The 27,354-nt window shown below is 48.8% G+C and overlaps 1 protein-coding gene across 1 annotated transcript in view; it reads left to right on the top strand.

Moving 5' to 3' along the window:
* Nucleotides 1-27,354, top strand: part of vps13a (vacuolar protein sorting 13 homolog A) — a 634,190-nt gene that overhangs the window by 207,587 nt on the left and 399,249 nt on the right. Inside the window, 3 exon segments of the mRNA XM_038803880.1 lie at nt 1,048-1,183; nt 1,476-1,566; nt 19,392-19,564. Coding sequence (XP_038659808.1) covers nt 1,048-1,183; nt 1,476-1,566; nt 19,392-19,564 — 400 coding nt within the window.

Here is a 27,354-nt window from a genome sequence, read left to right as displayed (position 1 = left end):
CCGCAGTTTGGCAGTGTTGAAAGTCTGTTGCTGGTCGTCGCTGTCCTTGGCTCTGATCCTTCCGTCGATGTCGTGGATGGTCTTCCTCTTCTTCGGCCGGTGAAGGGTCACTGTTGTTGGTTGCTGTCGAGAGAGCGAGTGAGGGGTTACGCATCACCTTTTATCCTGAGGAGTTTTCGCGCCCTTTTGGGTGGTCCCAAGTGAATGTCCAATCAATTGATCAGGGCTTGAACACCCTGATCGATTAGGTCCAATTAAGATCCGGCACCTTGATGGCGGGGCATGTCCTTACCGGCCATGTCCATTGGTGTCAGAGGCACGTAGGCCTTTCCAAATAAGGAAGCAGACACCACCAAGTCTGCTATACTATATTGATTTACATTTCAAACCCATTGTCCTGGGATGGCCTCTTCATGGCTTTTTTTCCTGGGCTGTTTGCCAAAGTCTGGGCTGCAGCTTTTTGTTTATTTGAGAGCTGCAGCCTGTTTGTCCCTGAACTTGGCCACTTTTCCCAGTGTCCTTTGCCAGATGCCATTTTAGCTGGCCGCACTAGCAAACCATTTGGTTAAATGGGCAATTTGGGATGACAAACAAATGGCCTAGCCATTCATCCCGTGAATGAATTTTTAAAAATCGCAACTCAATAAGCTATATTACCAATCCTACCTTGAATATTTGTAAGAACTACATCTAGATACAATTGGTTCATTGGTTCTGATTCTGCTGTTTTACTTCTATGTAGCCATTCACTTTGCATTTGAGTGATTGAATTTAGTGATTGCTGTCTGTACATATTCTTTTTATTGCACATGCGGTCTTAAATTTTACTCTGCCCAGTGAGTCCATCCAGAGTGCTATTGTAAACCCTGATTTTTGCCCTTTGATTAACTTAATACCTTGAGATCTGTATCTCAAGTGGTATGTACTTTGCTGTACATAAGCCAAGATTTAAAGATCAACAAAGGTTTGTTTTCCAATGGTGAATAAAGGTTGTTCTACAAATATTGATTATAGCTCTAATTAACTATGTTTCCTTCTTTTAAATAGATTTAAAGTTTATGGTGGACTTGCTTTACTTTCAATTTGCATCTCAGACCAAAAACTTACAAGAGTCTTGGAATTAATTGATAGTATTCCTAAACCAAAAAGTAATTCGTCGTCACCATCTGTAAAATCTCTTCAGGTAGGCTTAAATCGTCATATATGAAGTGAAAACTGCATGAAATGCTGTGAAATATTGATAGCTTAAATATTAGTTGGAAAAAATATACCTCATAAACCACATGATATTCTATAAGTTAACTGTTTATGGCAATTTTGAATGACCATCCACCTGTAATTTTCTCTGAATGAAATAGATACCATTGGGATGAATAATTTTTATAAGATGAATTTGATAAAATCATTCTTTTTCAGATATGTTGGAATATAATTGAAGTATAGTTAATTTTCTCTTGTACGTGAAATTTGTTTAGCCACAGATATTATCACCTAACATGACTCCACGGTCTGTGCAAAAGAGAGCAGTACACAAGGACATATACTCTTCTGTCCTGAGTATGGCAGGTAAGAATTGCTGAAATACTATGCAACAAAAGTATAATCTATTCATTTTGTCTTAAGTAGATAAAGGGCATTCTACCTCTATCTTTTCTTCAAACTCATCGGTGTCCTCACTTCCATAAACCATCTATCTTCCTTTTATGCACTTCAGTTATTTCTCCATCTTTCTCTCTTCTGGGGCAGTGCATTCCACATTCTGCCTTTCAACTTATGGCAGAATGTTTCCTGAATTCACTTTTAATGCCAATGGTTGTTTGATTTGTTATAAACATCTCACTCAGTTACATTATTGATTGAAGGCAATATAATTAAGTTTACCCAGTCTCTCACTGTAAAAAGTCTCTTCAGAGCAGGGATGCTGATGAATCAGGGTCAGTATATCCTTGCAAATGAAGTTACCCATAGGTATTCCATATGAAGATCGACCACATATTTTCTTTAACTCCAGTAGTGATAGCTTTTGGGTTCCACACCTCATGACAAAACTCATGATCCCAGTGGCTTTTGCTTTTGGGACCATGCATCTGGACCTGTTTGTCTATCTCCTGCCATTTGTTTATCCGAGCATCTCCGTTCTCTCCTTCAACCCTCAGTTCTCTCCTTCAACCCCCATGCTTCCCTACTTAGGCTATATTTCTCTTTTTTAAATATAAATTTAGAGTACCTAATTCTATTTTTTCCAATGAAAGGGCAATTTAGCGTGGCCAATTCACTTACACTGCACATCTTTTTGGATTGTGGGGATGAGACACACGCAGTCACAGGGAGAATGTGCAAACTTCACAAGGACAGTTGCCCGGGGCCGGGATCGAGCCCAGATCCTTGGCGCTGTAAGGCAACAGTGCTAACCACTGCACTACTGTGCAGCCCATACTTAAACTATATTCCTATCTGCAATTTTGTGTCCAAATAGACGTTGCACTTCAGTATGTTAAGCAGTGATATCTGTCATTGTTTTGCATATTTACGTACTCTATTAATGCTTTTTGACAGATTTTGTATGGAAAAGTTTTATTTATTCATCAGCAAACCACCTTGGGATGTTTTATATTGATAAAGGCGTTATGTAAATCTAAGTACTATTATCATCATCGTCAAACCAGTTCACAATTTTGAATATTTTACAAACTTAACTGTTTTGCTGCACATAGCAGTACATTTCAAAAATTGCAGAGCATCAAAAGGATCAAAACTGCTTTGGGCAACAGGAAGAGCCAATGTGAATTGCCTTTATAAAACTGAAGTGAACTTGGCAGTGAAATTGACCATTGTATAGTGTGCGCAGTAATCACCAAACCACCAATGGCTTCCACAGTGGCTAAATAGAGTTCTCTGTGTCCTCTGCTAAATTTTGTCAGGGGACAGTCTTCAGTGATGAGTCATTGAATGGGATGCACCACAACTGCAGTCCTAGTTCCCTGCAAGGCCGCGTTTGTGTCGGTTTTCTGAATAAAGGCCAACACTGCTCAACAATGCGGAAATGGTTGGGGAGTGTCCAAGATTGGTTAGGGAAGTTGAAGCTGAGTGGGTGGACTGTGAGGAAGCGGTTTTTAATGGTGGCCTATTGTTTGCATTCCTGCTGCCATAGGCTCCTGTTGTTACTAGCACAGTGGTCTTGACCGTACAGGCTGGCGTGATGGGAGGCAAGCAGCAAGTAGGTTGATCAGCTGCTTGTGTGGACCCAAACCTGGACCTATGTAAACCTTCTCCAGGAGCTTTCTTGTTTCAATCACCCTCCTTATCTGCCTCTGTTTCTTAAGTAAGAAGTCTTACAACACCAGGTTAAAGTCCAACAGGTTTGTTTCAAACACGAGCTTTCGGAGCACGGCTCCTTCTTCAGGTGAATGGAAAGGCTTGTTCCAGAAATGTTTATATAGACACAGTCAGAGATGCCCCGGAATGCGAGCACCTGCAGGCAATCAAATCATCAAAGATGCAGAGAGAGAGGTAACTCCAGGTTAAAGAGGTGTGAATTGTCCCAAGCCAGTTCAGTCGGTAGGCCTCTGCAAGTCCAGGCTTGTTGGTGGGGGCCGAATGTAATGCGACATGAATCCCAGATCCCGGTTGAGTCCGCATTCATGCGTGCGGAACTTAGCTATAAGTTTTTGCTCAGCAATTTTGCGTTGTCGCGTCTCCTGAAGGCCTCCTTGTAGAATGCTGACCCGGAGATCAGAGGCTGAATGTCCTTGACTGCTGAAGTGTTCCCCAACTGGAAGGGAACAGTCCTGCCTGTTGATAGTCGCACGATGCCCGTTTATTCGTTGTCGCAGTGTCTGCATGGTCTCGCCAATGTACCACGCTTCGGGACATCCTTTCCTGCAGCGTATGAGGTAGACTACATTGGTCGAGTCGCACGAGTATGCGCCGCGTACCTGGTGGGTGGTGTTTCCACGTGTAATGGTGGTGTCCATGTCGATGATCTGGCATGTCTTGCAGAGATTACCCTGGCAGGGTTTTGTGGTGTTGTGGTTGCTGTTCTGAAGGCTGGGTAATTTGCTGCAAACAATGGTTTGTTTGAGGTTGCGCGGTTGTTTGAAGGCCAGTAGTGGGGGTGTGGGGATGACCTTGGCAAGATGTCCATCCTCGCTGATGATGTGTTGGAGGCTGCGAAGAAGATGTCGTAGTTTCTCCGCCCCAGGAAAGTACTGGACGACGAAGGGTACTCTCAGTGGTGTCCCGTGTTTGTCTTCTGAGGAGGTCGGTGCGGTTTTTTGCTGTGGCGCGGTGGAACTGTCGATCAATGAGTCGAGCGCCATATCCCGTTCGTACGAGGGATGAGTTGCAGCTCATCCATTTCATTCTAGACCACAACGTCTTCACCTTCGACAACAAATTCTTCATCCAGACGCACGGAACAGCCATGGGGACCAAATTTGCACCTCAATATGCCAACATCTTCATGCACAAGTTTGAACAGGACTTCCTCACCACACAGGACTTTCAACCGATGCTATACACCAGATACATCGATGACATTTTTTTCCTTTGGACCCACGGCGAGACATCACTGAAACGACTACACGATGACATCAATAAGTTCCATCCCACCATCAAACTCACCATGGACTATTCTCCAAATTCAGTTCCATTCTTGGACACACTCGTCTCCATCAAGGACGGTCACCTCAGCACCTCGCTTTACCGCAAGCCCACAGATAATCTCACGATGCTCCACTTCTCCAGCTTTCACCCGAAACACATTAAAGAAGCCATCCCCTATGGACAAGCCCTCCGTATACACAGGATCTGCTCAGACAAGGAGGAGCGCAACAGACACCTACAGATGCTGAAAGATGCCCACGTACGAACGGGATATGGCGCTCGACTCATTGATCGACAGTTCCACCGCGCCACAGCAAAAAACCGCACCGACCTCCTCAGAAGACAAACACGGGACACCACTGACAGAGTACCCTTCGTCGTCCAGTACTTTCCTGGGGCGGAGAAACTACGACATCTTCTTCGCAGCCTCCAACACATCATCAGCGAGGATGGACATCTTGCCAAGGTCATCCCCACACCCCCACTACTGGCCTTCAAACAACCGCGCAACCTCAAACAAACCATTGTTTGCAGCAAATTACCCAGCCTTCAGAACAGCAACCACAACACCACAAAACCCTGCCAGGGTAATCTCTGCAAGACATGCCAGATCATCGACATGGACACCACCATTACACGTGGAAACACCACCCACCAGGTACGCGGCGCATACTCGTGCGACTCGACCAATGTAGTCTACCTCATACGCTGCAGGAAAGGATGTCCCGAAGCGTGGTACATTGGCGAGACCATGCAGACACTGCGACAACGAATAAACGGGCATCGTGCGACTATCAACAGGCAGGACTGTTCCCTTCCAGTTGGGGAACACTTCAGCAGTCAAGGACATTCAGCCTCTGATCTCCGGGTCAGCATTCTACAAGGAGGCCTTCAGGAGACGCGACAACGCAAAATTGCTGAGCAAAAACTTATAGCTAAGTTCCGCACGCATGAATGCGGACTCAACCGGGATCTGGGATTCATGTCGCATTACATTCGGCCCCCACCAACAAGCCTGGACTTGCAGAGGCCTACCGACTGAACTGGCTTGGGACAATTCACACCTCTTTAACCTGGAGTTACCTCTCTCTCTGCATCTTTGATGATTTGATTGCCTGCAGGTGCTCGCATTCCGGGGCATCTCTGACTGTGTCTATATAAACATTTCTGGAACAAGCCTTTCCATTCACCTGAAGAAGGAGCCGTGCTCCGAAAGCTCGTGTTTGAAACAAACCTGTTGGACTTTAACCTGGTGTTGTAAGACTTCTTACTGTGCTCACCCCAGTCCAACGCCGGCATCTCCACATCTGTTTCTTAAGGCAAGGATCTTAAATGCCTTCTTAACCACTTTCTCAACCTGCCCTCCCACTTTCAACGGATTTCCTTTGAGGAGTATAATTGCACTCGAGCAGAATCATGTTCCTGTTAAGGTTATTGGACTTCCAACTTTGACACTTTCCTTGGGCTGAGTGTGAAACATTTGGTGAGATTTCCCTGAAAATTGGCAAAGGCTGACAGCAGGCAGGAAATATGGCATTGAGCCTGCTGACAACAATGGTGGATTTTCCAAATGTATAATGCGGCATTTAGTGCAGAAAATTTTCTGCAATGGATTCATGCTGTATTGTTGGCAGGACATTCTCTGATTTGCCCACCCCACCATCACTTCACTGCTTCTATCAATGAGCCACCACACTTGAGGCCATCCTAGTGCATACCAGCCACATTTCGTAAGTTGCCAGGATGTGATGCCCTGCAAGAAACCACCCCAGGGTTTCGGATGCCTCCCTGGAGAGACTAAATGGGTAGCGCTGGACCCCGAGGAACCAACCTTGCAAGCTTTGTGGACTCTGAAACACAAAAGTGGACTTTCAATAAAACATACAGTGCTGTAGTGCAGGGTTTGGGGGGGGGGGGGGGGGGGTGCATACGGAGCAGTGAATGTTGTGGTGGGAACACCAATCAGACCCCAAGTAACTCCAGATTTTCTGAAAGGCTCACGTTCTGGTTGCACTTGTGTGAAGGACTGCAAAATCCCGCAAAGTTCACCTGTGGAGCATTGGAAGGAGTATAAAAATTGAGCACCGATGTAACTTTCAGCGACACTGGCAGTGGATGCCCTCCAAATACTACAGAATGTGGCAGATATGATCAACCAGTTCCCTGAACATAGAATCTTTTGCAACACTGGTTCTCTGACATCTGCAGGTATGTTACGTGTTGTCCGTACACCTTGGGTCTATCAGGGTGCCTCCAGGCGATGGCTCTTGAGTTAATCCTCTTCATGCGCAGCAGGCCCTGCCACCCCTACCTCTTTGTGGTTCTGCTCCTGCCTTTAGCAAGCCTGATGCCATCATTGTCTTCTTCTCTCCTGCCAATGAGCGAGAGGAATGACAGCAAGATCACCATTCTCCATATTTTGTGTGTCCTCCTCACTACAGTATTAAGGATGTGGAGATGCCGGTGCTGGATTGGGGTGGGCACATTAAGAAATCTCACAACCTCAGGTTAAAGTCTCACAAGTTTTTTTTGAAATCACAGGTCATTGAAATCCAAGGGATTCCAAGGATCTTCGGGTAAACTTTCTCCAAGGCGGCTTCCAAGACACATGACAACGCAGAATCAATGCAAACTTTCTACAGTATCAAAGAGAGAGACTTCATGGTTAGCATTTGTCTCTAAGGACCTCTTTTTGCCATTCCATCATCTGCAGCTGCCTCATGATGCCCAGTCCTTACTTTGTCCTAAGCTTCATTCCGAGGTCTTGTGTCCTAAGCTTCATTCCTTGTCTATGGGGAGCATTTGTCAATATTCATCTCAGCACACATTGTGTAGTCGTTTCAGTGATTCTTCGCCGTGAGTCCAAAGGAAAAAACTGTCATCGATGTATATGGCCCCCCCACACATAATTCACCTGAGGAAGGAGCAGTGCACCGAAAGCTGGTAATTTGAAACAAACCTGTTGGACTTTAACCTGGTGTTGTGAGATTTCTTACTGTGCGCAACCCGGTCCAACGTCGGCATCTCCACATCCTGCATAATGATAGTGAGCTCAGGAATTGAACCAAAACTTTTAACGTTTTTGGCTTTATTATCGTTTTTGGCTGACAACGTATCAACGCTACATGTATTTCATTTGGTTGGAAACTATCCAAAGAAGTTGCCCAAAGTTATAAATTTCCTGAAGTCTACAAACAATCACTGGATTTAGTGGCTCCATGTTGGTGGGTTTCCATTTGGGAATTCCACCAGAGAGCTGCCATGTATGATTACTTTGGTGTCGGGTGAATGTGCCCTCTCTGGTAGCCTGCATTTTTTCTTTTCTTCTGGTGCTTATCCCATTCCTTGCTGAAAGCCACAATTGAGTCTGGGCGTGTATTTCAGATACTAGCCACTTGCTGCACTTACAAGTTTTCCCTCAAGCCACCTCTTTTCACCTTAAATCAGTGTCTTCTGGTTCTCAACTCCATTGCCAATGGAAAATGTTTCTGTTTATTCTACCTAGACTCCTCATAATTTTCAATGCATCTATCAAACTGTTCTCGACTTTCTTTAAGGAGAGCAGCCTAGCTTCTCCAAACTCTCCACCCAAATAAAGCCCCTCATCCCTGGAACTATTCTCATAAATCTTTTCTGCACTAACTCTGAAGTGCAGTGCCCAGAATTGAACATGCTACTCCAACTGAAACTGAGGCCAAACCAATATTTTATTTTGGTTCACCATAATGCCCTTGCATTGAGCTTTCTATAAACCTAGGAATCTGGTATGAGTAAACCTCTACCTCCCTATCATTTATAGTTCACATGCTAGATTACTCATACCCACCCACGATGGCACACAAATTAACTGAAAAACGACAAACTGATCGGTTTATAATACCCAAATAGTGATGACACCAATCAGCAAGTTACACAATAGTACTCCTATCTCAGCTCAATTATGTCTATACTGCAAGATTACTTAATTATGTTCTAAGTGGGTACATATGTTTATATTGTCCAATCATTGCTAACACTACATTGTCCAATTAATACCAAGACACCCATACATCATAGCATTTGACTACAGATGGTAAATCCCACCCACTTCTCCGTCATGCTTGCTGTTCAAATTTATTTTAATCCCTCCACGAATCAAAATATTTATTTAGTTAATAATAATCGCTTATTGTCACAAGTGGGCTTCAATAAAGTTACTGTGAAAAGCCAAAATTCCATTCATGGGTGGAGTCATTTGGGGTGAGCTAGGACGTTTTAAATTTATATGAAATTGACAAAGATAGCTTGTCTTTCATATAGAAACTTGCTTCAGTTCATTTGAAGAAGGAATGTTTATATCTGTAATATTAATAATAAATATACATTCAGGCAGATTCTCTGTTCCTGCGGTTAAGTGTTGACTCTGGGACATAGTGGATTAGTGGAGTTCTACGACAGCAAAGCTGGCGCTGCACCTGGACCAATTTAATGACCATTAAGGGGCTAGAACCACCGCAAAGTGGCACACGATTGATTCCAACCAGAAAGGGTGCCGGATTCATTGGGTTCAGGATTGACACTCAAGAGGCTGCCGAGCTGCTGCCGCATATACAGACTTCACTCCCCACACACACCATTCCAGCCAACAAGATGGCAGCAAGACATGCAGCCACGGGATTCACTGATGCGGAACTGGAGATCCTGCTGGACACCGTGTAGGAGAGGCGGGAAACTTGTATCCCGAGGTAGAAAGGAGACTGCCAGCCGCTGCCATTTGCCAGGCCTGGGACAAGTGGCAGAGGTGGTCAGCTCCATGGACATCACCGTCCGGACTGGCTAGCAATGCTGGAAAAAACTGCATGGCCTCCTCAGTGTGGCCAGGGTGAGTAATTAGCACTGCACCCCTGGTGCCACCCTCCAGGAAGGTGGCCAAACCCCGACCCACACCACATGCCGGCATCCAGACCAGCCACCATGGTTGAGTGACCTGGACTCTGAAGCCATCAGCCACTCACCCCCTGGGCTGCATGTGTCGGACTGTCTAACACTGTGTTCTCTGGTTTCTCCCCCTCTTCCTGCAGGAGAAGGCAGCACATAACTGTCAAGAGCGGGAGAAGACTGGAAGCGGATCGGCAGACCTGTGGCCCCTCACCGCAGCAGAACTGAGGGCACTGCGTATGGTCGGAGGCCCCAAATAAAGGGCAGTCGTCGGGACACGACTCAACACCCCCACCCTTCCCCCATCATATGAAATGATGCATTTTGTCTTGTGTCGTGCAGGAGCTGCTTGTGATGGGGCAGTCCCTTCTTGTGTCCCCCGCCCTCAACTTCAACCACAATCTGAATCCCGTGTGTTGACCAGCGACGAGGACAAGACCGACTCAAACGGGAGCCCTCGACCCACACTTCGCAACACCTCAGAAATCAAGTCCGGGGATGACACTGACTTCCCGTCATAGCTGCCTACACCATCCAAAGACACTCATTTTGGTTGGGCACTTCAGTGAAGAGGCTCCGGGGACACTATTTGGTACACACCAGACACGTGCTCCGGTACAGCAGGTGGAGGTAGGAACTCCTGAGCGACGGTCGGAGAGCAAGCCAACCCCAAAGACTAGCTGCTGTCCAGAGGGGTTCTGGTTTATTGAATGACAGTCCCATCAATTATGGAGATGCAATCACAGAGCCAGGGACTACATGAGGGGTTGTCGGCGACCATCCAGCACCTGCAAGCACAGTTGGAGGAGTCGAACCACGTGCAGGAGCAGGAGGTGGTGCCGAACATGCGGGCCACCCAGGCTAACACTGCACGGGTGCCGTCTGCGGTGGAGGCCTTTGGGGCGAACGTTTCGGCCATGGGTCAGGATGTCCAAGGCCTAGGGAAATCTGTGCAGGTGGTGGCCGAGGCCCAGGACAGTGCTGCCCTCTCACAGGCAACCACGTCCCAGAGCCACCTGGACATTGCAGCAGCGTTCCTGAGCGTGGCCCAATCACAGCAGGACATGGCTGAGAGCGGTGGTGGCATTGCCCAGGTGCTGGCCAACATGGCACAGACCCAGAGGGAGGTGGCCCAGTCCCAGAGTGGGATGGTGTAGTCACTGGCTGATGTGGCACAGACAAAGAAGGTGGTGGCACAGTCACAGCATGATGTGGCGCAGTCTCAGATGGAGGTGGTCCACTGCCTGTGCTCCATGGCTGCGAGCATGCAGACCCTGGTCGAGACGAGAGAGGGCCTCCAGGACTGGCATCGGCAGGTGGCGAGGGAGCTTTGGGGTCCCGTGGAGCAGCCCGGGAGTCACAGGCACCCCGAGGGAGGAGGACACGATGGGGGCCCATGCCGGTGACTTCCACAGGGGAGGTGCAGGAATACCGCAGCGCCTCAGACTCTTCATCCCCCGACTCCTCCTGTCTCTGACACATCACATGGGCAATGGGCAGAACAGGACAGCACCACGCCACCTGGGACAAACAAGCTCATCCAGACCCGGCCGCCCCAAAAACGGCCGCCAGAGGGAACCAGGTCACAGGGCGGGAATCGCAGCTGGCAGCCTCCAGTCTTGATGTTCCATCTGGGATCTGCCTAGACGTAGCATTAGGGCCTGTAAGACCAGAAAAGTAGATACCATAATAGTACATCACGTCTATTGGTATAGTCGACACCATAGTAGTGGGGAAATGGTGAAATAGTGGTATTGTCACTGGACTAGTAATCCAGAGACCCAGGATAATGATGTGGGAACCCAGGTTCGAATCCCACCACATCAGGTGATGGAATTTAAACTCAAAAATAACTGGAGTTAAAAGCCTAATGATGACCATGAATCCATTATCGAATGTTTTAAAAACCCATCTGGATCACGAATGTCCTGTAGGGAAGTAAATCTGCCATCCTTACCTGGTCTAGCCTACATGTGATTTCAGACCCACAGCAATGTGGTTGACTCTTAAATGCCTTCTGAAATGGCCTAGCCAAGCCATTCGGTTGTATTCAATCGCTACGAAAACAGAAAAAAGGAATCAAACGGATGAACCACCTGGCATCGAACCAGGCAACCTGGCCCTGCAAAGCCCTCCTTACTTTATCATAGACATAGAATTTATAGTGCAGTAGGAGACCATATGGCCCATCACTGGAAAGAGCACCCCACACCTCCACCCTATTCCCGTAACCAGGTAACCCCATCTAAACTTTTTGGACACTAAAAGGCAATTTACTGTGGCCAATCCACCTAACCTGCGCATCTTTGGAAACCGGAGCACCCGGAGGAAACCCCCGCAGACACTGGGAGAACATGCCGACTCCGCACAGACAGTGATCCAAGTGGGAATCGAACCTGGGACCCTGGAGTTGTGAACCAACTGTGCTAGCCACTGTGCTACTGTGCCGCCCATGCTTTTGAGGATTGTGCCGAGAGTTGTCTCACAGACTAGTTAAGCGATAGCCTAACATAGTCACACTCACAGAATCATACCTTACAGACAATGTCCCAGACACCACTATCACCATTCCTGCAGAGTTGGATGCACAGTGATATACAGTTGGGAGTGGGTTTTCCTGGGAGTCCTCAACATCGTCTTTGGATTCCATGAAGTCTCATGGCTTCAATTAAACATGGGCAAGGAAACTTCCTGATGATTACCACATACCGTCTACCATCAGCTGATGAATCTGTACTCCTCCATGTTGAACACCACTTGGAGGAAGCGCGGAGGGAGGCAAGGGCGAATAATATGCTCTGAGTGGGGAATTTCATTGTCGATCACCACAGACCGAGCTGGCTGGGTCCTAACGGGCATAGTTCCTGGACTGAGACTGCAGCAGGTGATGAGGGAACCAACAAGAGGTAAAAACATACTTGGCCTCATCCTCACCAATCTGCCTGATGCAGATCCATCTATCCAAGACCCATATCGATAAAAGTGATCACCGCACAGTCCCATCTTCCCATTGAAGCTACCCTCCATCGTGTAGTGTGGCACTACCACCATGCTAAATGGGATAGACTGTGAACAGATCTAGCCACTCTAGACTGGGCATCTCTGAGGCGCTGTGAGCCATCAGCAGCAGCTGAATTGTACTCAACCACAATTTGCGTCCTCATGGCCCGGCATATCCCCCCCTCTACCATTACCACCAAGCTAGGTGATCAACCGTAGTTCAATGGAGAGTGCAGGAGAGCATGCCAGGAGCAACATCAGGCATACTGAAAAATGAGGTGTCGACTTGGTGAAGCTACAATACAGATCTACTTGTGTGCCAGACAGCATAAGCAGCAAAGCAGAGCTAAGCGATTCCACAATGAATGCATCAGATCTAAACTCTGAGGTCCTGTCAAATCCTGAGGATTCACCTGAGGAAGGAGCCGTGCTTCGAAAGTTAGTATTTGAAACAAACCTGTTGGACTGGTGTTGTAAGACTTCCTACTGTGCTCACCCCAGTCCAGTGCCGGCATCTCCACATCCTGTCAAATCTAGCTGTAAATGGTGGTGGAAAATTAAACAACTCACTGGAGGAGGAGGCTCGACAAATATCCCCATCCTCAATGATGGAGTAGCCCAGCACCTATGTGCAAAAAGCAAGGCTGGGTGCAGCACGGTGGCACAGTGGTTAGCATTGCTGCCTATGGCGCTGAGGACCCGGGTTCGAATCCCGGCCCTGGGTCACTGTCCGTGAGGAGTTTGCACATTCTCCCCGTGTCTGCGTGGGTTTCACCCCCACAACCCAAAAGATGTGCAGGGTAGGTGGATTGGCCACGCTAAATTGCCCCTTAATTGGAAAAAATAATTGGGTGCTCTAAATTTATTTTAAAAAAGCAAGGCTGAGGCATTCGCAACAATCTTCAGTCAGTGCTGGTTGGATGATCCATCTGCATCTCCTCCGGAGGTCCCCAGCATCACAGATGTCAGTCTTCAGCCAATACGATTCACGCCACGTGATATCAAGAAACTGCTGAAGGCACTGGATACTGCAAAGGCTACAGGCCCTGACAATATCCTGGCAATAGTACTGAGGACTTGTGCTCCAGAGCTTGCCGCACCCCTAACCAAGCTGTTTCAGTACAGCTACAGCACTGGCATCTACTCGGCAGTGTGGAAAATTGCTCAGATGTGTCCTGTATATAAGAAACAAGACAAATTCAACCCATCCAATTGGCCAGCCAATTACCGCTGTATCCGTCTACTCTCCATCGTCAGACAAGTGACGGAACGAGTCATCAACAGTGCTATCAAGCGGCATTTACTCAGCAATAACCTGCTCACGGATGCTCAGATTATTCCGCCAGGGTCACTCAGCCCCTGGTCTCATTACAGCCTTGGTTCAAACATGGACAAAAGAGCTGAATGCCAGAGGCGAGGTGAGACTGACTGTCCTTGACATCAGGGCAGCATTTGGCCAAGTATGGCATCAAGGAGCCCTAGCTAAACTGGAATCAATAGCATTCAGGAAGAAAACTCTCCGCTGGTTGGAGTCATGCCTGGCAGAAAGGAAGATGGCTGTGGTGATTGGAGATTAATCATTTCAGCTCCACGACATCACTGTAGGAGTTCCTCAGGGTGGTGTCCTATGCCAAATCATCTTCAGCTGCTTCATCAATGGCCTCACTTCCATCACGAGGTCAGAAGTGGCGATGTTTGTGGATGACTGCACAATGTTCAGCATCATTCACGACTCCTCAGATAATGAAGCAGTCTTTGTCCAAATGCAGCAAGACCTGGACAATATCCAGGCTTGGTCTGACAAGTGGCAAGTTTCATTCTTGCTACACAAGTGCCAGGCAATGATTATCTCCTACAAAAGAGGATCTAACCACCGCTCCTTGACATTCAATGACATTGCCGTCGCTGAACCCCCACAATCGACATCCTGGGGGTTACCATTGACCAGAAACTTTTAACTGGACTCGCCACATTAATATTGTGGCTACAAGGGCAGGTCAAAGGCTAGGAGTCCTACGGTGAATACCTCCTGACCCCTCAAGTCTGTCCAACATCTACAAGGCACAAGTCAGAAGTGTAATGAATACTCTCCACTTGCCTGGATGAGTGCAGCTCCAACAACACTCTAGAAGCTCGACAGCATCCAGGAAAAACCAGCCCACATGATTGCTCCCCCTTCTACAAACATTCAAATGCTCGACAAGATGCACTGCATTGACTCACCAAGGTTCCTTAGAAAGCACCTTCAAACCCACTACCACTACCACCTAGAAGGACAAGCTCAGCAGATACCTGGGAACCCCATCACCTGGAGGTTCCCCTCCAAGTCACTCAGCACACTGACTTGGGAATATATCACCATTCCTTCACTGACGTTGGGGCAACATCTTGGAACCCTCTCCCTGAGAGCACAGTGGGTGTACCTACATCTCAAGAAGGCAGCTCAGCACCACCTTCTGAAGGGCATCTAGGGGTGGTCAATAAATGCTGGCCTAACTAGCATTCCCGTAAATGAATATTTTAAAAAATGTACATCAAGTAGTACAAAGAACAACGAAAAGTACAGGACAGGAACAGGCCCTTCGGCCCTCCAAGCCTGCGCCAACCATGCTGTCCGTTTCAACTAAAATCTTGCACACTTCCGTGGTCCGTATCCTTCTACTCCCATCCTATTCATGTATTTGTCAAGATGCCCCTAAAACGTCACTATCGTTCCTGCTTCCACCACCACCTCCGGCAGTGAGTTCCAGGCACCCACTGCCCTCTGTGTAAAAAATAAATAAATAAATAAATAAAAATTTAAAAAACTTATCGTACATCTCCTCTAAACCTTGCCCCTCACACCTTAAACCTATGCCACTTAGTAATTGACCCCTCTACCCTGGGAAAAAGTCTCTGACTATCCACTCTGTCTGTGCCCCCTCATAATTTTCTGGACCACAATCAGGGCGCCCCTCAACCTCGTTTGTTCTAGTGAAAATAAACCAAGTTTATTCAACCTTTTGTGTCGTCCGCAAACTTACTGATCAGACCAGTTACATTTTACTCCAAGTCATTGATATACACTACGAACAGCAAAGGTCCCAGCACTGATCCCTGCGGAACACCATTAGTCACAGCCCTCCAATCAGAAAAGCACCCTTCCATTGCTACTCTCTGCCTTCTATGACCTAGCCAGTTCTGTATCCACCTTGCCAGCTCACCTCTGATCCTGTGTGACTTCATCTTTTTGTACAATTTTGCCATGAGGGACCTTGTCAAAGGCCTTACTGAAGTCCACGTAGACTCCATCCACTGCCCTACCTGCATCAATCATCTTTGTGATCTCCTCGAAAAACTCTTATCAAGTTAGTGAGACACGACCTCCCCTTCACAAAACTATGCTGCTTCTTGCTAATACGACCAGTTGCTTCCAAATGGGAGTAGATCCTGTTTCGAAGAATTCTCTCCGGTAATTTTCCTACCGCTGACATAAGGCTCACCGGCCTGTGGTTCCCTGGATTATCCTTGCTACCCTTAAACAAAGGAACAACATTGGCTATTCTCCAGCCCTCTGGGACATCACCTGAAGACAGTGAGGATCCAAAGATTTCTGTCTAGGCCTCAGCAATTTCCTTTCTTGCCTCCTTCAGTATTCTGGGGTAGATCCCATCAGGCCCTGGGGACTTATCCACCTTAATATTTTTCAAGACGCCCAACACCTTGTCTTTTTGGATCTCAATGTGACCCAGGCTAGCTGCACACCCTTCTCCAATCTCAACATCCACCCATTCCTTCTCTTTGGTGGATACTGATGCAAAGTATTCATTTAGGAGCTCACCCATTTCCTCTGGCTTCTCACATAGATTCCCTCCCCTGTCCTCTCACATAGATTCCCTCCCCTGTCCTTCAATGGGCCAACCCTTTCCCTGGCTACCCTCTTGCTTTTTATGCACATGTAAAAAGCCTTGGGATTTTCCTTAACCCTATTTACCAATTACTTTTTGTGGCCTCTTTTAGCCCTCCTGACTCCTTGGTTAAGTTCCATCCTACTTTCCTTAAATTCCACACAGGCTTCGTCTGTTCCCAGCCTTCTAGCTCTGACAAATGCCTCCTTTTTCCTTTTGACGAGACCTACAATATCTCTCGTTATCCATGATTCCCGAAATTTGCCATATTTATCCTTCCTTCTCACAGGAACATGCCGGTCCTGAATTCCTTTCAACTGACATTTGAAAGCCCCCCACATGTCGGATGTTGATTTACCCTCAAACATCCACCCCCCCAATCTATGTTCTTCAGTTCCCGCCTAATATTGTTATAATTAGCCTTCCCCCAATTTAGCACATTCATCCTTGGACCAATCTTATCTTTATCCACCAGCACTTTAAAACTTACTGCATTGTGGTCACTTTTCCCGAAATATACCCCTACTGAAACTTCTACCACCTGGCTGGGCTCATTCCCCAATACCAGGTCCAGTACAGCCCCTTCCCTAGTTGGACTGTCTACATATTGTTTTAAGAAGCCCTCCTGGATGCTCCTTACAAACTCTGTCCTGTCCAAGCCCCTAGCACTAAGTGAGTCCCAGTCAATATTGGGGAAGTTAAAGTCTCCCATCACAACAACGCTGTTGTTTTTACTCCTTTCCAAAATCTGGCTACCTATCTGCTCCTCTATCTCCTGCTGGCTGTTGGGAGGCCTGTAGTAAACCCCCAACATTGTGACTGCACCCTTCTTATTCCTGATCTGTACCCATATAGCCTTGCTGCCCTCTGATGTGTCCTCTCGCAGTACAGCTGTGATATTCTTCCTAACCAGTAGCACAACTCCTCCACCCCTTTTACATCCCTCTCTATCCCGCCTGAAACATCTAAATCCTGTCCCTCCCTCAACCAGGTCTCGGAAATGGCAACAACATCATAGTTCCAAGTATTAATCCAAGCTCTAAGATCATCTGACTTACGCAGGACAGCACGGTGATGCAGTGGTTAGCACTGCGGCCTCACGGCGCCGAGATCCCAGGTTCGATCCCAGCTCTGGGTCAGTTTGGAGTTTGCTCATTCTCCCCGTGTTCGCATGGGTTTCTCCCCCACAACACAAAGATGTGCAAGGTAGGTGGAATGGACACGCTTAATTGCCCCTTAATTGGAAAAAATGAATTGGGTACTCTAAATTTATAAAACAAAAAGAAATTACACAATGTTTTGACCTCAAGAGCGTCCTATGCGCATGGGTGCAGGCGCACATGTTGTGTGGTAACCCGTGCCTGCCCGGGCCCCAAGTCCTGCCCATCATCGCTCTCCACCGCTTCCTCTCCATCGGACGAACACTGGTGTTCATCATTGTCCTTCTGTATATCACCCTTCTGCTGCACTATGTTATGCGGGATGAAGCAGGCCACCATGATGTGGGAGACCCTCCAGTGCTATACTGGAGGACCCCTCCAGAGCAGTTCAGGCACCTGAACTGCATCTTCAAGATGCCGAAGCACCGCTCGATGACGCCCCTTGTTGCGGCATGGGCGTCGTTGTAGCGGGCCTCCCTGTCGGTCTGCAGCCCTCCGGATAGGCATCATCAGCCACAACCACAGTAGATAACTCCTGCCGCCCAGGAGCTGCGGCTTGAAGACACCAGTACCATTGAGTGTGCCAGGATGAAGGCATTATGCACACTGCTCTGGTATTGGCGCAGATGTGCATGATGCTCAACTGATGGTCACATACCAGCTTACACATTCATCGAGTGGAATCCCTTTCAGTTTGTGAAGAGCGCCCTGCCATCTGCAGGTACTCGATAGGGCAACATGCATCCTGTCGATCACCCCCTGGACCCAGGGCATCTCAGCGATGGCTTGGTGGTCTCAGTCTACATCGAAATGGATGCATTGTGCCGACTGATATAGGGCCTCCGTGACGGCTGCATGCACGTATGCACCAAATTCTGTGAAATTCCAACAGCTCCCTCCTCGGCACCTGGAAAGACCCCCATGGTGTAAACGTTCTGGGCAACTGTCACCTTGACGGCCACCGTTGGCCGGCGCTGCCCATGCCAGCGGTAAGTTCCGCGGCCACTGTCTGGCACCCGCCTGTAGGGGCTACTGTGGGCATTCACCTTGGGTGGTTGCGTGTTGCGCAGCTGGCGGGTGGTGGTCAGTTGAGGGAGGCAGTGGTGATATTTCAGAGGGTGGGGTTCAGGGTGGGGGCTGGAGTGCATAGGGTTGTGGGGGTGGGGACACCCATATGGCCAGCATCACTCCGCAGTACCCCGGGCCAATGTAGGTGGTCAGTGGGGTGTGCAGTAAGATGGTTGCCTTGCAGGCTGAGGCAATGGCAGTCCATACCTGGATACCACCCCAGTCTGGTGGGGGGTCACCCCGGCCTCACGGCCCAACCCTTGGTCACCCCCAGCCTCCTCCAGAGAGCCCGGCCATGGACTTATAGCTCACGTTGGTGCCTCTGCGTGCCCTATCTCCTGTCTCTCTCACTTATCAGCCATGGCACCTGTTTCCTGTTTAATAACACAAGTGGACTTGGCTATCAGGAATTCACCTCGGTTGAAGTTCACGCCAACATGAATGCGGAGCATTGCTTAGGTTCCGGAGAATACCGGGTCAGGCCTGGCAATGATATGCAAGTGCTGTTTACTGTACGTGCGGTGTGGAATGCATTGACGCCGCTGTTGAGGCGCTGGAGAATTGGAATTTGGCGTGACCTTGCCGCTGGCCATATTTCGGCATCCAGACTGATTCTCCACCTAATTGCCTTTCCCGATTTATGTGCCGGCCAATGGATAATCCCGCCCATGATTTTTGGTGTGTATTATAGAATATTTGTATACTGTTTAAATATCCCCTGTGCAAAATGCTCAACCAGACTTTTCTTCCACAGATTCAGATGATGAATTTTATGATGCTCGAAGCTCACCTGTTGATGAACCAGCATATCTGCTAGCCAAGGATAATTCCCCACAAATAACCGAAAGCTTTCGCCAGAAACAGTTGAGAAAGCAAGAAACTTTGAAAAATATGACTGACTTCCAAATGCAATTTGAAATAACAAAGGTAATTATTTTCGCTATTACCAAGTACCAAGAAATGCTTGTCACTTTACTGATGCTAAGCTAAGTTACATTTTAGAAAAGCTTAATTTCAGTATACCCTCATTCATCTCTCCAATTTATCTGTGCAGTTTTTAAAAAAAAACTAAAGCACGATCTTTGGAATGGTGGAGTTTCCTGCCCCGTCACCTGACGAGTCAGCGAGGAACACATCCCAGCTGATCGTGGTAGCTCCGCAAGTGTTTAATGATTGGAGCAATATTGATTGGCTAAATGAAGCATTTATGCCCCTTCGTTAGATGTAAGGCCACCTCAGAAATGCTGGTCCATCAGGTCGACCAGCATAATCCCAGCAACGGCAACAGTGGGCAGAACTATGACTAGAAGAAGTCCACAAATTATAAATCCAGGAGCAGGTAAGTGCAGGGGTTCTCACTGGGTGAAAGTGGTAGGATCGCCTTGCGTCTCACCAGCCCCATGTATAATTGAGTGAGGTGCTGGGGGGGGAGAGCACCTTGAGAATTTTACAGGCCCTGCTGCCGACAAACCCACCAGTGGGGAACCCCGACTGTCTTAATTGTGAGATTAATCTATTAATCACCCAGGCACATCTTTTTAATTCTGCACGTATCGGGAGCTGGGATATAATATTGTTAGTCTTGTGAATATTGCTTTGCCATCTAAATTTTAAATTCAGTTAGATTTTAAATGAATCATATGCTACTTAATCGTGGAATAGAGAAGTTTATTGGAGTAGAAAAGGGAACAAAAAATTGGGTTATTTATTGTGACAAATGTAGAGCAGTCCAATATCTGTAATGAGTTATTTCTAAGTTGTATCTATTCATGTCAGGCCAGTGTACTGGCTTGTTTGTCTTTAATGAAGGTCAATGGTGTTTCAGCTACCTTTTACTTTGGATTTAAATAAATATGCGAATATTTGCTTGAAATGTGGGGTGCGATTTATTGGAGAAAGTGCCAAGTGTTCGGGTTCGACTTTCTGGATGTTCCTGACGGCCGACCCTGCGAGACCGTGGCCCGTATTTAACAGCACTCAGTGCTAAAAGTGGTTCCCCCATGAGCTTCATGCTGTTACTGGCTGTCCTGCCAGCTGATCCGCCAAACTCGTGCCAGGCAGCTCCCTGCTAATGAGGGCGAGCTTCTTTTAAACGCTCCCTCCGAACACATTCCCAGTCAGCACACAAGCATGGCACCACCCAGAGCAGCTCCACGCTTCCAAGATGCCGACCTGGCTCGGCTTCTGAACATTGTGAAGGTGAGACAGGACACCATGTTCCCCTGAGGGGGTCGGAGAACCAGTTGCAGGGATGCCAATGCCACCTGGGAGGCAGTGGCAGCAGCCGTCAGTTCGAGCAGCGTGACCAGAAGACAGCCATACAGTGCAGTAAGACAACCAACGACCGCCTTCCCCGACTGCATCCTCCCAATTGCCTCCTTCGTTTCTTGCTCCCCCACTGGCCCCTCCAATCCTGCCCTGTTCTCTTCCCAACCTCTGGTAACCCAACCCGTCCAGGAACTCTCTCATCTCTCGCTCCTCTCCCAGTGGCTCCGACCTATACAACTTCTTATCGGACTCGTCAAAAATTTTGTTGATCTGCTCCGGGGCCAGGGCCACCACCAGCTTCCCCATCTTATCCCGAACCTGAACTATGTCCCACACCGCCACCTCCCACTGGAGCTGGCTGGCCAACATACGCCCTGCTTTCTCCCCATATTGACAGACCCACTCTCATCCCCCTTCCCCACCCCCCCTTACTACTGCTTTCAAAGCCTCCCAAACCACCGTCTATGAAACTTCCCCAGTGCAATTAAACTCCACATTTTCCTCAGTCACCTTCCCAATCTTCTCACAGAAACTCTGGTCCCCGAGCAGCCCCATGTCCATTCTACACCTAGGCCTCTGAGCCACCCCCTTCTCCAGAATCGCACCCACCCAATATGGCGCATGTTCTGAAATCAATATCGCTGAATACTTTGACCCCAGCCAATAACGCCTTCCCCACCATAATTAAGTCTATTCTTGAGTACACTTCATGTACCGGGGAGAAAAACAAATACTCTGGCTCCCTTGGATGCAGGAGCCTCCACGGGTCCACTCCTCCGCTCTCTCATGAGCCCGGCCAGCACCTTCACGTCCACTATCTGGGCCAGCGGGTCAGGCTGACTCTTATCCACTTTCGACTCTTGCAACATATTCCATTCTCCCACCCCCCCCATGACTAACTCGTGGTTATCTAGATCCGGGATGGCCCCCAGCACCCTTTTCACAAACCCTGCATCATCCCAGTTGGGGCCAGTGCCATTAACCTCCCCTTTAATGCCCCGGTCATCTCACCCTCTTGCGCACCAATACAACCCCCCCCCCCCCCCCCCCCCCCCCCCCCCCCCCCCCCCCCCCCCCCCCCCCCCCAACATATTTCCCAACAATCAACTATACAATCTGTATAGATTTTCCCCTTTTCACCCTCTGCGAAGAACAGCTCCTCAAACACATTGACAAACATCCCCCACCTTTTCATAACCCCCCTGCTGAGCCCCTGAACTCATACTTTATCTTCTCCAACCACAGGAAGTTTTACAGATCATCCAACCATGCTGCTAATTCTGGTGGCGATGCCGACCGCCACTCCGACAAAATCCGCCGCCATGCAATCAGAGATGCCAAGGCCACGACATCAGCCTTACTCCTCTCCATGAGCTCCGGCTTCTCTGAAACCCCAAATATCACCACCAAACGGTCCGGGACCACCTCCTCCCCCACTACCCTGGCGAAGACCACGAACACTCCCGCCCAGAATCTTCAAAATATTTTGCAACTCCAAAACATGTGCGCATGATTCGCTGGTCCCCGCCGGTCCACCTCTCACATTCATCTGCTACCCCCTGAAAGAACCCACTCATTCTCACCTGAGTCATATGCACCCTGTGCACCACCTTAAACTTTATCAGGCTCATCCTTGCACAAGCGGGAGTCCCGTTTACCCTTCACAGTGCCTCACTCCATACTCCCCAGTCGATTTCCCCTCCCAATTCTGCTTCCCATTTCTCCTGATCTTCACCACCCGCTCGTCTCCCTGCTCCCCCAGCTACTTGTATATATCCCCAATTCTTCCCTCCCCTTCCATATCTGGAAGCAGCAGCCGGTCCAGCATAGTGTATCCTGGCAACCTAGGGAACCACCTCCAGACCTTCCGCGCAAAGTGCCTAACCTGTACAGAGCTGAACTCACTTCCCCTTGGTGTCTCCAGCCTCTCCCTTAGCTCCACCAGACTGGCGAACCCTTCCTCAAAATACAAATCCTTCACCCTCCACCTCCTGTATACACTATGCATTCTACCCCTTCCCCTTCTCAAACCCATGATTCTCGCAAAGTGGCATTAGCACCGACATCCCTTCCATCCTAAAATGCCTCCTCAGTTGATTCCATATCTTCATTGTGGACTGCTCCACTGGACTCCCTGAATACCCACTCGGAGCTATTGGCAACGCTGCCGTAACCATAGCCCTCAAATTAGATCCCTTTCAATATTCCTCCTCCACCCTAACCCACTCTACCCCTTCTCCTTCCCACCACCGCCGCACCTTCTCCACATTCGCTGCCCAATAATAATGAAGCAAGTTTGGCAATACTGACCCCTTCTGCTGCCGCTTCCTCTGTAGCAGGGTCCGCCCCACCCTCGACACCTTCCCTGTCCATACAAAGTCTGGGATGATCGTGTCCACTTCCCAAAAAAAGGCCTTTGGTATAAAGATCGGGAGAGTCTGAAAGATAAACAAGAACCTCAGCAGAATATTCTTTTTCACCACGTGGACCCTCCCCACCGATGTTAAATGCAGTGTATCCCATCTCTAAAGATCCACCCTGGCCTCCTCCACCAGCTTCGTTAAGTTCCACTTATGGAGCTCCGTCCATTCCCTCACGACCTGAACCCCCAAGTACATAAGCCTAAAAACTATCCCTCGGTACCGTAAATGGCATCCCCCCTAAATTAGCCCGCTGTGCCAGTTCATTCACCAGGAATACCTCGCTTTTCTCTATATTCAGCTTGTATCCCGAGAACCCTCCAAACCTCCCCAACAGGCCCGTATTCGTTCCCATACTCTCCAACGGATCCGAAACATACAGCAAGAGGTCATCGGCATAGAGCGACACCCGATGTTCCCTCTGTTCCCTTATTATACCCTGCCACTCTGCCGACCCCCTGAGAGTCATCGCTAATGGCTCTATGGCCAGCACAAACAGAAGCGGCAACAGCGGGCACCCCTGCTTGGTACCCCTGTGTATTTCAAAGCTTCGTGAGCTCATATCATTCGTCCTCACCCTTGCTCTTGGCGCCACATACAGCAACCGCACGGATGCCACAAATCCCGGCCCAAACCCAAACCTTCCCAAAACTTCGAACAAGAACCACCACTCCACATGATCAAATGCTTTCTCCGCGTCCATGGACACCACCACCTCCAGTACCAGAGCTCTCGACGGATTCATCACCACATTCAACAGCCGTCTTATATTACTCGAAAACTGCCTGCCGTTCACGAAGCCTGTTTGATCTTCTGCAACCACCCCCGGGACACAATCCTCCATCCTCCCTGCCAACAACTTAGCCAATACTTTCACATCCCGCTCACAAGACAGTCATGTTCTGCCTCCTTTCCTTATCTGAACGAGCCGTAAACAAAATAATTTCTCCCCGGACCACTGCCTTCAGTGCTTCCCAAAATATGCCCGCCGACACCTCTCCATTCTGATTCAACTCCACATACTCCTTCATCGCCACTTGCACCATAACACAAAAACTTTCATCTGCCAACAACCCTGAATCAAACCTCCACCCCAGCCTTTGCTCTTATCCCGTCCTAAACCAAATTTACAGCCAGTGGGATGCATGGTCCAAGATAACTATCCCCGCATACTCTGCCCCTCCACCCCAGCCAAAAATCTCCCAGTCCTCGAATTCACCTTATGGACATGTGAAAAGAAGGAATACTTCTTCACCCTGGGTTCTGAAAACGCCATGGGTCCACCATACCCATCCTCTCCATAAACCTCCCCAGCTCCCCCGCCATACATACCCTACCCATTGACCTGGGGCTTGACCCATCTACCCTCGGCTCCAGGAAACAGTTAAAATCCCTTCCCATGATCAACTGTTGCGTGGCCAAATGTGGGATCGCTGCCAGAAAACACCTCATAAAACCCATATCATCCCAATTTAGGGCATCACATTTACCAACACCAACGGTGCCCCTTCCAATACCTCACTCACAATCACATACCTCTCACCACCCCGATTTCCCCCTCTCACTCGGATCCCTCACCTCCTTCACACTCAGAAATCCCATTTTTTTGCTCATTAAAATCGTCTCTCCCCTCGATTTCAAAACAAATCCGGAGTGAAAAACCTGCTCGACCCACCCCTTCCTTAACCGAAACTGGTCCTTACAAAGAGGTACGTCTCCTTCAGAAAGACCATCCACGTTTTCAGGCGCCTGAGGTGCACAAACACCCGTGACCTTATAACGGGCACATTTAGTCCCCTGACGTTCCACGTTACCAGTCTTATGCCTCCAGTCCCCTCTATCATCTGTCATCTTCTCTACCTAACTCCCATCCCCTTAATTCCACTCTCTACCTCACCCATCCCAGATGCCCCTTTCTCCGTCCCTGACTATGTCACCTCTTGCCCCCTGCCACGTCGCAGCAATCTCTTCCCCCCCCCCACCCCCGGCCACCCGTCTTGGCCTTCTCCCCCAACACCACACTTCCGTTCACCAGCATAACCTATAGCCACTCCTGCCCAATGAACACCCCCTCCAACACCCCCCACCCCCACTCAGCTCAAGGAAAAAGGCTCCCTGCTGACTTTACCCTCACCCACCCGAACAAGGACTTCTCCTGAACTCCAGGCAGCTTTCTCCAAAAGCAAACAAACAGATGTTAAACACTAACAGTCCCAGAAAACAGGAGTGGGGGAGGATGGGAACATCCATTCCCACATACACTTTTCACCCCTACAACTCCTTACAATCTCAACATGAAACAGCAAACACCCCCCCCCCCCCCAAAAAAGACGAAAATCCCACAATCCCTACACCCACTTCAAACATGCTCCAGACCGTTACAAAGCGCCAGCACCCCGGTTCCCAAGCATTGTCCGCTCAGTTCTCCCCCAGTTTACGCTCCTTAGTTAAGTCTTCGGCCGCTTTTGGGACCTTGAAGTAATACTACCGGCCTCCGAACGACACCCATAATTTTGCCGGGTAGAGCATCCCAAACCTGGTCTGCCGCCCGGCACAGCACCACCCTTGGCCTTGTTGAAACCTGCCCGCCGCTTTGCCAACTCGGCTCCGATGTCCTGATAGATTTGGACATTATTCTCCTCCCAGTCACAGGTACGCTGCTTCCTGGCCCATCTCAGAATTTTCTTTCTCTACAAATTTGTGGAGTCTCACGATCACCGCTTGCGGCGGCTCCCCAGCTCTAGGCTTCTGCCTCAGGGGCCTCTGCGCTCTGTCCACTTCAGACGCCTTATCTAGCACCCCTTCTGCCACCAGCCCTGCCAGCATCTTTGAGACGTACCGTATGGCACTCACACCTTCCACCCCCTCAGGCAGACCCAATATTCGCAGGTTCTGCCTTCTCGAGGCAGTCTTCTGCTCCTCCAACTTTGCCCTCAATGTTTTACATTGGTCGTCTAGGAGCCCCACTGCCGCCTCCAGAGCCACCACACGATCGCTGTGGTCCGAGATCACTCCTACGATCTCTCGAATCTGTGACCCCTGCATCTCCAAGCGCCTCTCCACCCATTCCAGAGAACTCTTCATGGATGCCACAGTTTATTCAATAGCGTTTACGCGATCCTCGCACACTTCTTTCCTCTGTTGATGGAATTTCATTTGATAAATTTCATCAGCTCGTCCATCTGGGGCCTTCCAGTTTGCATCAGCCCTTCCCCCACCTGCCTGTTTACTGTGGCTGCTGCAATACAAGTTTGTTCCAACTTTTCAGCCAAATCTCTGACTGTTTTCTGCCGGGTCTGGTAACCGGCCGACATACCACTCCCGGGGGAAATTTCTCCTCCAACACTCACGTACGCCTTTTCATCAAAATTCTACCCAGTCTTGGGTAAAAAGAGCTCTTTTCTGTGACTTTAAGCAGGAGCTGCCCCGTATGTGACCACTCACTCCTTGGTCACACCCAGAAATTAGAAAATATTTTATTAAGGAATTTATAATTTTTACCATCAGGCATCAACAGGAACAAAACAAGATAACCAACAAACCCCAGCCAACATGGCTTACACAAACAAGATCTCCTTCCCTAGCCCCCTTTCCTCTGGTTTTCCTGACCGTACTCAACCTTTATGCCTTCCTTTACTTGCCCCCTCCCCCACTGACTGCTTAATTTTTCTCAAAGAAGTCGATGAATGGCTGCCACCTCCGGACAAAACCCTGCAGTGATCCCCTCGAGGCGAATTTGATTTGCTCAAATCTGAGAAACCCCGCCATATCGCTAAAACATACCCCTGACATTGTGGTGCTCCGAGTCCCCCACTCCAGTAGGATCCATCTCCGGGCCACCAGGGAGGCAAAGGCCAGAACATCGGCCTCGCTCACCCCTGGGCTCCCAGGTCTTCCGACATACCAAAGATCGCCACCTCCGGACTCGGAACCACCCTCACTTTTAAAACTTCTGACATGACTTCAGCGAGCCAGTGTCAGAAACCGTTCAGCCTCTGATATGCCCAAAACATATGGACATGGTTCGCA

Source organism: Scyliorhinus canicula, chromosome 8 (assembly GCF_902713615.1).
Source record: "Scyliorhinus canicula chromosome 8, sScyCan1.1, whole genome shotgun sequence".
In the NCBI taxonomy this organism is placed as follows: domain Eukaryota; kingdom Metazoa; phylum Chordata; class Chondrichthyes; order Carcharhiniformes; family Scyliorhinidae; genus Scyliorhinus; species Scyliorhinus canicula.
Note: the sequence above shows the minus strand (reverse complement) of the source record. Positions and strands in the feature narration are given on the sequence as shown.